The sequence below is a fragment of the Plecotus auritus genome (genome assembly GCF_963455305.1).
Source record: "Plecotus auritus genome assembly, chromosome: 7".
NCBI classification, from domain to species: Eukaryota; Metazoa; Chordata; class Mammalia; order Chiroptera; family Vespertilionidae; genus Plecotus; species Plecotus auritus.
In genome coordinates, this window is record NC_137774.1 from 61,753,376 (window position 1) to 61,767,499 (window position 14,124).

Sequence of the window (14,124 nt, forward strand, 5' to 3'; positions counted from 1 at the left end):
GTTTACCAGACTCCTTTTTCTTAAGTACTCACCTATGGCCATGTTCATTGATCTTTAGAGAAAGATGGAGAGAAAAACATTGATTGGTTGCCTCCCGCACATGCTCCAACAGGGGATTGGACCTACGTATGTGCCATGACTGGGAGTTGAACCTGCAACCTTTGGTGTATGGGATGACGCTCCAACCAACTGAGCCACCCGGCGAGGGCTGGGGATCCTTTTCCCATCTGTTGTAACAGGCATTGCCTACCACATTCTGATTGCTACACCCAAGCAGGACGAGTGAAGAAGATATAAAATGCCAAGATGGTGTGGCTGAAAAAGATTCTTGATATAAGATCTCCCCCTTTCTATGGATAAAACACTGTAAAGCACTAGGAGTGTTCTTTGAGAAAAAGAGAGCAGGAGAGAGGGAGAGATTGAGGGCTGTGGTGGTGTGTGGACTGCTCTGCGTGAGCTCACGGCTTCAATGGGGTGTCCTGTGCTTTCTCTTCTGTAAAGGTATTTAGACGTGAAAATCTTAAAGTATGAAGTACCGTGTTTCCCCGAAAATAAGACAGTGTCTTATATTAATTTTGCCCCCAAAGACACGCTAGGTCTTATTTTCAGGGGATGTCTTATTTTTCCATGAAGAAGAATACGGTACACATTTATTGTTAAATGAAAATAAAGGAAATTTATTACCTGTATACGGTACGGTAGTACGGTAGTTGTCAACACAAACCAGACAAACTGTGAATCCTACAGTATCAAGAATTTACTCATTTATTCAATGACAATCATGTCATCATCTTCTGGAACATCATCATAACAATCCAATTCCTGAATTTCTTGGTGAATTTCTTGTGACTCCATTTCTTTCAGAATCAGTGGACCAAATCTCTCATGTTTAGCAATAGCACTGTCTTTAAATGAGTACTTCTTGTCAAGGTAGCCTGCTCGCAGTGCATTTGCAATGCAACTGTCAGTGATTTTCTCCCATGAATTCTTCACCCAAGTCACTACTTCTTGCAGTTTAGGTTTCACAAAGTTTCCACGCTGATTTCTCTCCATTCTATTTTCAATGTAGTCATTAATTTCCATGCGCAAATTGTCTTTGAATGGCTTGTTTATTGCAATATCAAGAGTCTGGAGATAGGCCGTCATTCCTGCGGGAATCATTATCTGATCTATTTTTCTTTCGTGAAGAAATGTCTTCATGTCTTTAGCGCGGTGAGTGCTGGCTGCATCCCAGACTAGCAGACCTCTTTGGCTCCCTCGCATAACAAGCGGCAGCATTAAATCGACCCACTTCCTTATAACTGCTTGTGTGGCCCAGGCTTTTTCAGTTTCAAGAATAAAAACGCCCAAAACACGTTCAATCTTTTCCTTCTTGCCCTTAGAAATGATTAAAGGTGGGATTTTAGTGCCATCCAGACGAATTGCCAAAATATAGGAAACACGTGCAGTTTCGTAAGCAGTGGAGGGAATGTACGCTAAGTCTACATTCAATTGTTCAATTGATTTCAATTGTTGTTTGAGATGATTGGCCCATAAACACTGCAGTTTCATCCATAGCAATCATGTTGGAAAGATTGTATTTGGAGAAGTCAGCATCATCAATAAAAGACTTGAATGCAAGAGCTCGCTTAATAACTTGAGTATCTTCCAACCTAAACAATGTTGTAGATCTTCTTAAAGACAGTTCACTTCGCTGAAGGAAATTATCCAGCCAGTGTTGTGATGCTTTGAAGTCTTCGGGGGCTATGTCAAACTGTGGTGCCATTGCAAGGGCAAATTCTTGAATCTGAGCCCTATTCACAACCAAAGCCTTTGCTCTCCTGTCAACAACCCATTCACAGATCAGGTCTTCCAGCTCGGAAAATAATGGTTGCCGACCTGATCCACACTTGCGCTTTTTAGCATTTCCCTTGTCCACTTGTTCACTGAGGTTACCATACTCTGCTTGCCATTTTCGGACCAATCGGATACTCAACATCGTCTCTTTGCAGAAAGCAGTAAGATTTTGGCCCCAAGAGTCTTCCACGATTCCTTTCTTGTACTCCACGGAGTAGCTTTTTCTTTTTGCGCTCATTTCCAGGGGTAAAAAAAAAGGAATTGGGGTATCAAGGTGGGGGGAGGGGGATCACTCAAAATGACACAGGGGGGATCAGAGGGGGGAATCAAAATGGCACAGGAGAATCAGAGGGGGGATTACCATTTTAGTAACCCCTTTTGATCCTCCTGTGTCATTTTGATTGCCCCCTCTGATCCTCCTGTGTCATTTTAAGTGATCCCCCTCCCCCCACCCCTGTGCCACTGAACACCTTCACCAGACATCCCCCCTACCCCTTTATCAGACATTTACCCCCTGGGGCCTGCCTGGGGACTGTCACTGGGCTTGCTGGGGCCTGGATCTGGGCTGGAGCAGGGTCTGCCACTGACTGAGAACCTTCAGTCATCATGAAGGCGGCCGCGAGCATCAGGTAGTGTCACCAGAGACAGACCAGCACTCACCACCTTCGCCGCGTCCCGTCCGCTCTAATCCTCCTGTTCTTCTACACGCATCTGTGAAAGTCTCCTCCTCTCTCCCGCCCCGCGCTCACCGCTCACTCTGACCTCCGCTCCGCCTCCACACAGCAGTGACGTCAGGACTCTGCGTAATGTCACTGGTTGCTAGACGCCAGTCGGGGCGGCCCTAGCAACCAGTTTACGGTAAATTAATTTTCATTCTGAGACAGAGCCTGGGGGCCTTATTTTCGGGGGATGCCTTATATTTCACTCAGAAGGAAACCTGTAAGTAGGTCTTATTTTCGGAGGATGTTTTATTTTCGGGGAAACACGGTAGTATCTCTCTTCTGGGAACAGATATGCTCAATAGGTCTTAGGTTGAAAATGGGAATTGTCTGTACCACCCCCAGCCTTTCTTAAAATTAGGAGGGGGTGAAGACCTGGGTGGGGTAGTAACTGGGACGAAAGGATAAAGGGGGGAATAGGAGATATCTGTAATACTATCAACAATAAAAAAACATTTTTTTAAATAGGAGGGACACTAGGAATAGAAACCATAAATATGTATTTTATGATTAAATTCCAGTGAATGTAGAAAGTAGGACTCTTTCTTCATTAACTGATGTTCAAGGATTTGATGCTTTAGTTTTATAATCATTTTTATCATCATATTGTCAATTATTAAGTAATGATTAGCTCTTGAAAAGAAAATTGTATATGTTTTGAGATTTGGAAATAGGTGAAATGCTAAATTTAAAAAAATATGGTAGCTATTTTTCTCTTGCCCTGACCCTTTTATTTCTGCAAATATAGGTTATAAATGAAGATTTTGAATTCATTTTGAATTAGAAGACAAAGTTAGATCCTTCACTGGCATCTCAGTTATTTTTAAAGGTGTCTGTAAGGGAGTTTTGTATCAATCCAGTTCTTTCTGATTTTTCCAGAGTGCTCGGTATAAATGAATGGCAGAATACAGGGTTCCAGTATGATGTCATCAGCTGCTTGAATTTGCTGGACCGCTGTGATCAGCCCCTGACTTTGTTAAAAGATATCAGAAGTGTCTTGGAGCCAACTAGAGGCAGGGTCATCCTTGCCCTGGTCTTGCCCTTCCATCCCTATGTGGAAAACGGTGAGTGTGGTCAGGCCGTTCTTCCCCAGCATAGGTGGTTATTGGTGTTTGTGATTCTGTTTCTTGGAACGGCCTGGAAAATACTTCCTTGATGAATGTTCATCTCGATGTGGGTTTTTTTGTTTTGTTTTGTTGTGAATCCTCACCAGAGAATATTTTTTCCACTGATTTTTAGAGAGAGTGGAAGGGAGGGAGTGGCGGGGTGGGGTGAGAGAGAGAAACATCTATGGGAGAGAGATACATTGATCAGTTGCCTCTTACCTGTGCCCCAGCCGGGGCCAAGGGTCAAACCTGCAACCCAAGTACGTGCCCTTGACTGGGAATCGAACCCATGACCCTTTGGTGCATGGGGCCGGTGACCTAACCACTTGGCTACCAGCCAGGGATTGATGTGGCTGTCATAGAACTCTAGTCCCTTTGCAGTGGTAATAATTAGTGCTCAGTCGGGTCTGCCCATTCCAGATGGGAAGCCTACTGTGGGCCCATATTTTCTGCTTTTAAATAGAGCTTGCACAATATATTAGCTTATAAGCTGAGTCAAGCTATAAATGATGCCTTTAAATCTTCCCATATATACTTGCAGAATGTTGTAGCTGTTTTGTATTTTGAATTTCTTGTCCCAGACTCTAAAAATGATAATTGCTGTCACCTATTTTTCCCTTTCTGTGTTCCAGCTTGTATCATTTCTTTGTGTAATGTTTGGTTTTTCCATTGTGTGGTCTGTTCTTCAGCACTACTGAAGGGAGAGTAGATGAGAAGAAATGGTTTGGTTCTGTTCGTTCAGATGCACTGTGGCTAGTGGCAGCAGTTCACACTGACTCAGTTTCAGCTAGTGTGGTTTGCGTTTCAGGTCATGTTGAAAGTTGTATGACTTTAAGACGCTTTTGCATTTTTGTAAGTTAATGTACAGTAATATAAAGTTATCTATATATATAAAATCCTAAGCGACCGTTACGACCAGTTGACCAAACGATCAGTTGACCAAACAACCAGTTGACCAAACAACCGGTTTGGCCGGTCGCTATGACACGCATTGACCACCGGGGGAAGACGCTCAAGCAGGAGCTGCCCCCTGGTGGTCAGTGCGCTCCCACAGCCAACCTCCTGTGGCTGGCCAACCTCCCGTGGTCCCTCCCCCTGGCTGGCTGGCCCTGATCACTGGCCAGGCCGAGGGACCTCACCTGTGCATGAATTCATGCACCGGGTCTCTAGTTTATTATATAAGTAATACATGTTAATATTTTTAAATCTTTAGGTTATTTATTTATTTATTTACTGCCTAGCTCAGCCTGGGTTCAAAACCTCTAAGAGCTTGCAGACATTTTAAAGAAACCCATTATCTTGTAAGCATTGTGGTGAGTGGATGTCTGTGAAGATCTGTGGATCTGTGTTGCTGCTCACTAGCTCCTTCATTTCTTCTTGTCTTTATTTCCCCCCTCAGGTTTGACTCTTCATATTTAATGCTTGTCTTAACATTTACCAAATGGTTTTAGATTTGTGTTGATGATAGACAAAATGGAGGGTGGGAAAGAAAACAGACAGATGTTCTTTCCCCATGTCTATTTTTACATTCCTGTTGAACCGTTTGTCATGGTAAAGAAAAAGCCACTGTAGGCGTGAGTGCCCCTGTATCATACATGTGTGCTATACAGTGAGTGCCCTCGGGGTGACTCTGTGCCATGCCTGTGACCGAGCCTTAGCCCGCCTCTGTGGCAGTCACGGTCATCAGGCGTAAGCCTGGCTTCCTGGGTCCTGTTGGGCAACCACTTGACAGAACTTGAGTGCAACTTCCTGGCATAGGGGAGGTGGAAGCACAGGGGGAGAAATACCAGTTTGACCATGAGTTTTATTTCCTTGTGCTTCCGACACTAAATATTGAGAGGAAGTCACATTGGACAAGAGGGCGGTTTCCAGTAAGGACTAACACAAACTCCTTGATGGTGGCTACAAGGGATGCCTGTTGAATGCCAGGAGTCTGCGTGACACACAGCACCCGAGATGAGAAGCGTGGGTGCTGTGGGTGCTGGAGGTGCTGTCAGTTTTGCAGATCGCTCCTCGCACTCTGTCATGGCTTCCTTTCTCTAGACCACTGATTACTAGATCCTGATGCTCTCCAAGTGGCACTGAAGACTGGGAGGTGCGAGATGATCTTGCTCTGTGAGGTCATGGATACTGGGCTGCTTTGCATACCTGGCTCAATTTATCTTTTAACAAAAAGCCATTGTATATTAAATTATTCCTTGTGTGTAATTTTTATTTGACTCGAAATTGAACCACAGTGATTTTGTTACTTAGGTTAATTGGGAAAAAATGCAAAATTGTGTCTTTCTAATTTTAGTTTATTTGGTTTAGTGATGCAGTTTTGGATAGGGGCTATTACATCTACTGAAAATTGTTTTAAGCATCAAAAAAAAAAAAGTAAAAAGTATGTAATCAAGGAAAGGAGAATTATATTGCAAAAATGAAAATTTAGTGACGTATATTTTTTTTAAATTGTAATTTTCAGCCCTGGCTGCCTGGCTCGTTTGGAGCATCGTCCTGTGCACTAAAGGGTTGTGGGTTTAATTCCTCATCAGGGCACATGCCTAGGTTTCGGGTTCCATCCCCAGTTAGGATTCGGATGGGAGGCAACCAATTAATGTTTCTCTTACATCAGTGTTTCTTCTCTCTCTCCCCCTGCCTCTCTCTCTAAAATCAATAAAAATATATCAGATGAGGATTAAAAATTGTAATTTCCATAAAAATGTAATTCATAATAAAGAGTTCAAGCCACTTACAAAAGGGTATATAATAAATAGTTTCTCATTCCTTCCAGTTCCACAATCTTGTTCAAGTTTCTTGAATATTTTCCCAAAGATAGTCTATGCATATACATAAGTATGTGTGTACATGAAAACGTGAATTATATAATTAAAGCTCAACATAAATGCTTTTGTTGCCATTTAAATATATCTAGGAATTTACTCCTTATCAGCATATATGTGTTTGTGTCATGTGAGGATGCAAACAGTGGGTGCTGGAGCTGGTTTCACTGGCTCATGGGAGCGGATTGTAGTGGCAGGAACTTGGTGCCTGGTTCATGGCCATTACTGCAATTGACCGTGTGCAAGTGCTTACATCGTGGACACTGGCACACACTGCAGGCAGCTCCCCTCAGAGCAGACTGCGAAACATTTCCCCGCACCCCCTGGGGGTTGATAGCACCAGGAAGCCCCTGCAGACCCCAGTGGCTCTGAATGGTAGTCACAGGAGCATTCTGAGGCGTGCCCGCTCACATCAGGCTGCCTCCTGCTTCCAGAAACAGGAGGAGCCACTACAAATAGCTTTTTAAAAATATGTATCTTTATTGATTTCAGAGAGAAAGGGAGAGAGAGACAGAAACATCAATGATGAGAGAGACTCATTGATCAGCTGCCTCCTGCACTACTGGGGATCGAGCCTGAAACCTGGGCATGTACCCTGACCAGGAATTGAACCGTTACCTCCTGGTTCATAGGTTGACTCTCAGTCACTGAGCCATACCAGCCAGGCACAAGAGGTTTTAAAAATTCAGAATTTATTTTAGAAATGTGAGCCCGTGTCTGGTTAACTCAGTGATATACCTGCTCTGGTAAAGCACAGAGCTTGCTTGCTTTATCTTCCATGTTGACATTCCCCTCAGAGTCACAGATGGCTGCTGTGGTGCCAAGCATCATGTGGGCATGACAAAATCTTGAAAGGGGTGTTCTCCCCTCATATGTCTTGTTGTGTTTTTTTAGCAGTGAGGGAAACTTCTTCACCCAGAAATCTCCCCAGCACTCTGGCCCCATTGACAAAGATGGGGACACATGCCCCAGTCCAACCAGAAACTGGCAAGGGGTTTGGGTCTGGGTCTGGGTCCAGGTGTGGGGTGCAAACATGAGCTCACAGCAAAGGTGGATGGGAGTTGGCTGCTAAATGCTTTGTGCCATAGAATATCTTCATTCATTTAAGAAGTACTTACTGAGTGCCTTACATGCGGGGGATGCAGTGAGCAAAAATCATAGGAATATCCTTGCCCTCACAGAGCTTACACTCTAGTGAGAAAGACAGACAGTAATAATGGTATGTGGTTGGAGATAAGTGTTATGGAGGAAATAAACAAAAAGCAAGAAGGGGGATTCAGAAATTGGGGGTTGGGTTTGGGTGCTGTGATCTTAAAGAGGGTGACCAGGGAGGGGCCTCCCTGAGGGGGTGACAAAGACCTGAAGAAAGTCAGGGTTAAAGTTGTGTGTAGGATTCGTTCCAGGTGTGGAACTGCTAGCCTGTGACCCTGACACCATTGATTGAGTCATCATCTTTCCCTCAATGCTTTGAAATGCCACCTTTATCATAGACTGAAGTCCTGTGTGTTTGATTCTGTGGGTTAAGATGTATCTTGTGTGTCTGTACCAAACGATTTTAATTACTGTAGCTTTTCATGCATTTTAATATCATAGCACTAGTTGCCCCTCAGTCAGATTTTTCTTGGTTTATTTATTTAACAGACCAACTTTAACAGTAGCTTATCTAGTTCCCCTACATTAAATTTATAGCTTAATTTAGGGAGTATTGAACCTTCCTGGCTAATAATAGACTGTGTCTTTCAGTTTCGTCAATTCTTTTTTGTTTTTGCTAATCCTCACCCGAGGATATTTTTCCATTGATTTTTTAGGGAGAGTGGAAAAGAGAGGGAAAGACAGAGAGAAACATCGATGTGAGAGAAACACATAGATTAGTTGCCTCCTGCACGAGCCTTGACCAGGGCTGGGGCTTGGGAGGAGCCTGCAACCAAGTTATGTGCCCTTGACTGGAATCAAACCCAGGACCCTGTGGTCCGCAGGCTGATACTCTATCCACTGAGCCAAACCGTCCAGGGCTGGTCAATTCTTTATGTTCTGTAGTAATATAAAGTTTTCTAATCGTGTGTGTGTGTGTGTGTATGTGTGTGTGTGTGATATTTTAAATAGGAATTTTTCTTCTATCATATTTTTTATTTATTTATTTTTAAATATATATTTTTTTATTGATATTTTACAGAGAGGAAGGGAGAGGGATAGAGAGCTAGAAACATCGATGAGAGAGAAACATCAATCAGCTGCCTCCTGCACACCTCCCACTGGGGATGTGCCCGCAACCAAGGTACATGCCCTCAACCGGAATCGAACCTGGGACCCTTTAGTCCGCAGGCCGACGCTCTATCCACTGAGCCAAACCGGTTTCGGCAATATTTTTTATTTTTAAATGTTTCCCAGCTTTATTGAGGTATAGTTGACAAATAAAAATTGTATATATTTCACAGACAACAGTGTGATGAAGGCCCGAGGGAGGGTGGGTGGGGCTGTGTGGAGGTGGGCAAAGATGGAGGGAAATGAGGATGTTTGTAATAGTGTCAACAATAAAAATAAAGTTTAAAAAAATTGTATATAAGGGACAGTGCGATTATTTAATATATGTATATTATGTAAGTGATTATCCACCTCATATAGTTACATTTTGTATGTGTGAATATGAACACTTAGGACCCACTCTCTTAGCATGTATTATTAACTACTAGAGGCCCAGTACACGAATTCATGCACGGGTGGGGTTCGGCCAGCCTGCTCAGATGGGGGCCCAGCCCCGCCCTTATTGGGGTATTGGGGGCCAATTGGGGGCTGGGCCAGCTGGGGGGGGGGCACCGATCGGGGCCCAGATCAGGCTGGTTGGCTGCTGCAGTGCGCGTCATAGCCACCGGTCATTCTGGTCGTTCCACTGTTCAGGTTGCTGGGCTTTTATATATATAGACTAGCCGGGTTTGCTGCTGGCCCCATCCCCGATTGGGGTGGGGGGGCCGATCGGGGTTGGGGCCAGCCGGGGCGAGGGACTGTGGGAAGTTGGCCAGCCAGCCCTGCCCTTGATCGGGGTGTGGGGGGCCAATTAGGGGCCGGGCTGGCTGGCGGGGAGGGGCTGCGGGAAGTTGACTGGCTGACCCTGCCTCCGATCAGGCTGGTTGGCCGGCTGCAGTGCACTTCATAGTGACCGGTTGTTCCAGTTGCTTGGCTTTTATATATATAGACTAGAGGTCCGGTGCACGAAATTTGTATATGGGGGGGGTCCCCTCAGCCCAGCCTGCACCCTCTCCAATCTGGGACATCCCTCGCACAATCCGGGACTGCTGGCTCCTAACTGCTCACCTGCCTGCCTGCCTGATTGCCCCTAACCACCTCTGCCTACCGGCCTGGTCATCCCCAACTGCCCCTGCCTGCTGGCCTGGTCGCCCCCAACTGCCACCCCGCCGGCCTGGTCACCCCTTACTGACTGCCCCCTCCCTCCCGCCAGCCTGGTCGCCCCCAACTGCCCCTCTCTGCCGGCCTGTTTGCCCCTCACTGCCCCCCCTCTGCCAGCCTGGTCGCCCCTCACTGCTCCCCCCCCGCCAGCCTGGTCGCCCCCAACTGCCCCTCTCTGCCAGCCTGTTTGCTCCTCACTGCCCCCCCTCTGCCAGCCTGGTCGCCCCTTACTGCCTCCCCTGCCAGCCTGGTCACCCCCAACTGCCTCCCTGCTGGCCTGGTCACCACCAACTGCCCCTCATGCTGGCCTGGTCACCCCTAACTGCCCCCCCCCCCCGCCAGCCTGGTTGCCCCCAACTGCCCTCCTGCCGGCCTGGTCGCCCCATGCAGCCTGCTGTTCAGTCGTTTAGTCATCCTTCACTAACCCCCCTGCCAGCCTGGTCGCCCACATAGCCTGCTGTTTGGTCGTCCGTCCAGTTGTTTCGGTCGTGACAGCTCCTGGCTTTTTATATATTAGGATAGTCACTTGCTGTACACCAGATCTCCAAGACCTAGTCATCACCTGGCAGCTTGACTAGCATCTCCCTACTCTTCCCACACTCCTGCCCCTGCCAACTGTTGTCCTCTCTGGTCTAGGAGTTTGGCTCGTTTAGTTCCCACGCATGAGTGAGATCTTACAGCATCTACCCACTTCACTGAGCACCAGTCCTCCAGGTTTGTTCCTGTTGTTGCAAGAGGCTCTTCCATTCTGTTTTAGAAGGAATACCATGTATATGTAGGGAGTTGATATTTTTATCTTTACCTTACTGAATTCTCTTAGTGTTTCCAATACATTTTTTTATAGATTCTCTTGTGTGTAGTTGATACAGTTACAGCATCTGCAAATAATTTTGCTACTTTTCATTTTCAGACTTTTTGTTTTTGGTCCAAGTGAATTGGTAGTTAATTCCAGAAAATGTTAATAAAAAACAGTGGACATTTTTGTCTTCATTTTGAGTTTAATGAAATGTTTCCACTTTAAATATGATACTATCTTTTGCCTTAAGGTTGATGTTGTTTGTCTTGAGCTACATATTTTTTAAATCCTGTTTTATTAAGAGTTTACAAAATCAGGAATAACTATTGAATATTTCACTGGTGTTTTCAACATTGATGGAGGTGTGGTTATCCTGCCTTTTCTCCTTTGACTTCATAAACTAAAAGCACTTTTCTTATATATGCAGTTCTGGATTTACACTGGATAGTCTTGTAATGCATCACTGGATGTTTTTTTTAAAATTCTAAGTAAAATATGAGCGTTAATGCTGGTGAATGATGTTTGGTTTGTGTTTATTTGGTGGATGTTATCTGTGTCATGTTTTGGTATCTGTTCTGCTGGCTTTGTAAAAACTTTGTAACTTGGAAGGTTTTTATGCTCTCGGACAGTTTAAATGGCATGTGGTTATCTGTTCTTGGGAAGTTTAGTAGTTTTCTCCAGTAACCGCAGCGAGGCCTGTGCTTTTTGAAAGGTAGCCTTTGGCAGCTTTCTCACTTTTTTCCATGCTAATGGTTCTAGTTAAATTAGACACATTTAGTCTAAGAGCTCCCATCTGTCTAAATAGAACAAGCAAGACTGTCAGGCTGTTTCCTGGGAAGAACTTGGCCTTTGAGAGCCAGCCTGTGTTAGAAACATGGGCAGCCCTTACTACCGGGCCTCTCATTAAGCTTAGTGTTTCGTCTGTAAAATGGTCTAATACTTACCTGGAGGTATGTTGTGAGGATTAAATAATCTGATGTATAGGGTAGTGCTCAACGGTGTCCGTTTTAGCACTGGCATTTGCCATGCCAGATTTATGTTATCCCATCCCATTGTTACTTGGTTTTTGTTTGTGTCTTTATTGATCATATTTGTTCACAGTTCTTCAGTCTGAAATATTTGTCAATGTCCTTTAGATCTGCCTTTCAAGCGCCTTTAACAATAATGATCATAACCTGATGTCTTTATTCTGCTTTCTGATTTCAGCTCAGAGTTTGCACTTGGCATGGGTTTATGTGACTTGCTCCACAGAGACTTAAGTGCATTCCTATTGGCCGGAGGTGCAGTTCTCCTCTTACACAGCAGGGGGAGTGGGCTCATTCTGAAAGCCCACCACCATCTTTCTGTATTTGGTTTAAGTGCCCTTGTAGGGTGTGTAGACACTAGAACCACGGCTCTGTTTCCCTCTTTAGTTCTTTCAGTATTATTCTGTTTTCATTGTCATGGGAAACTTAATCTAACAGAAAGCTGTCGCGTAATCCTTTCCAGTGCCTATTCTGGGTGCTCAGATAGTAGCAGTCTTTATGGAGGGGTGTGAGGGTCAATGGCTAAGCGGTGAATGTGCATCATAGCTCAGTTGAAGTGCAGAAAAAGTATTTTTCTATAGAAACATTGTTCAGTTGCATTCATGTAATGACATCTGAGGCCTACTACATATCAGGCATTGCCTAGACCAGCCGTGGGCAAACTACGGCCCGCGGGCCGGATCCGGCCCGTTCGGCTGTTCTATCCGGCCCGCGGAGCCGAAAGAGCGGAGGGTTCCACTCCTTTACTTTGAATTTATATTAGTTCACACAAACACTCCATCCATGCTTTTGTTCCAGCCCTCCGGTCCAGTTTAAGAACCCATTGTGGCCCTCGAGTCAAAAAGTTTGCCCACCCCTGGCCTAGACAGTGGAAATCCTATCTAATAAAAGAGTAATAGGCAAATTAACCATCACTCCACTACACCCACAAGCCACACCCACAAGCCAATCAGGAACGAATATGCAAATAAACCCAACCAAGATGGCTATGACCACAGAGAGCAGGAGGGAGGCTTGGGTTTCCCTGGCAATGGAGGAAGCCAAGCTTTCCGCCTTGCCCTTGCCGGCCTAGGCCTCCACTCAAGGCTACAAAGTTTCAATGATAGAAGATACATAAATCCAAACAGAAATGGCGGCAGCCACAGAGCTGGAAAGAGCAGGAGGCTAGGGTTGCCCCCGGCGATGGAGGAAGCCAAGCTTTCCGCACACCCTGGCTGGCCCAGGCCTCCGCTTAAGGCTACAAAGTTTCAATTATAGAAGATACATAAATCCCCCCAAAAAAGGTTGCCGCCAGGGAGCAAGCAGAAGGCTTGGCTCCGCTCCAGGCTACAAAGTTTCAATTGTAGAAGATAAATAAACCCCAGATACCAGGGCCTCTGCTTGGGTCGCCAGGGGGCGTGGCTGGCCTGCAAACGACCACAGGCCCCTCGCCCAGGCTGCCCCACGCCCCAAGGAAACCCCCACCCTGATCTGGGACACTCTTCAGGGCAAACCAGCTGGCTCCCACCTGTGCACCAGGCCTCTATCCTATCTAATAAAAGAGTAATATGCAGATTGACCATCACTCCAACACACAAGATGGCTGCCCCCATGTGGACACAAGATGGCCACCACAAGATGGCCAGCAGGGGAGGGCAGTTGGGAGGGACCAGGCCTGCAAGGGAGGGCAGTTGGGGGCGATCAAGCCTGCAGGGGAGGGCAGTTAGGGGTGACCAAGCTGGCAGAGGAGGGAAGTTGGGGGCGACCAGGCCTGCAGGGAAAGGCAGTTGGGAAGGATCCAGGCCTGCAGGGGAGAGCAGTTGGGGGGGGGAGGGCAGTTAGGGGTGACCACGCCTGCAGGGGAGGGCAGTTAAGGGAAAACAGGCTGGCAGGGGAGCAGTTAGGCATCAATCAGGCTGGCAGGGGAGTGGTTAGGTGGTGATCAGGCTGGCAGGCAGAAGCCGTTAGGGGCAATCAGGAAGGCAGGCAGGCAGACGAGCAGTTGGGAGCCAGCAGTCCTGGATTGTGAGAGGGATGTCCGACTGGTGGGATCGGGCCTAAACGGGCAGTCGGACATCCCTCGAGGGGTCCCAGATTGGAGAGGGTGCAGGCTGGGCTGAGGGACACCACCCCCTGTGCATGAATTTCGTGCACCGGGCCTCTAGTACAAAGATATAATGAAAAACATGGTTCTAGCCTTAAAACACTCACAGAATAGTACTGAAGGCAGATGTAAATAGACAGTGCAGGGTAGTCTGATAGGAAATATGACAAGGTACTGTGGGTTTCCGTGGGAGGTGAGACTGGAGCTGTATTGATTTCTGTGAAGCTTTTTGCTCGTCAGAGGGAACAGCATGAGAAGAAGCATGAGAACGTGGACGGGGGCTGGGAAGGGCATGCTTGGCAGGACCCCGGGCAGTGTGCAGAGGCCTTCAACTT

General features: G+C 46.2%; 1 protein-coding gene across 3 annotated transcripts in view; it reads left to right on the forward strand.

Moving 5' to 3' along the window:
- Nucleotides 1-14,124, forward strand: part of METTL9 (methyltransferase 9, His-X-His N1(pi)-histidine) — a 56,111-nt gene that overhangs the window by 28,826 nt on the left and 13,161 nt on the right. For 2 of the 3 annotated variants that reach the window (XM_080677704.1, XM_080677705.1), the window contains exon 4: nt 3,435-3,619. The exons of the other annotated variant lie outside the window; for it this stretch is intronic. In XM_080677704.1, the coding sequence (XP_080533830.1) occupies nt 3,435-3,619 (185 nt within the window). The remainder of the gene's footprint in view (nt 1-3,434; nt 3,620-14,124) is intronic. 3 annotated transcript variants of the gene reach the window in all.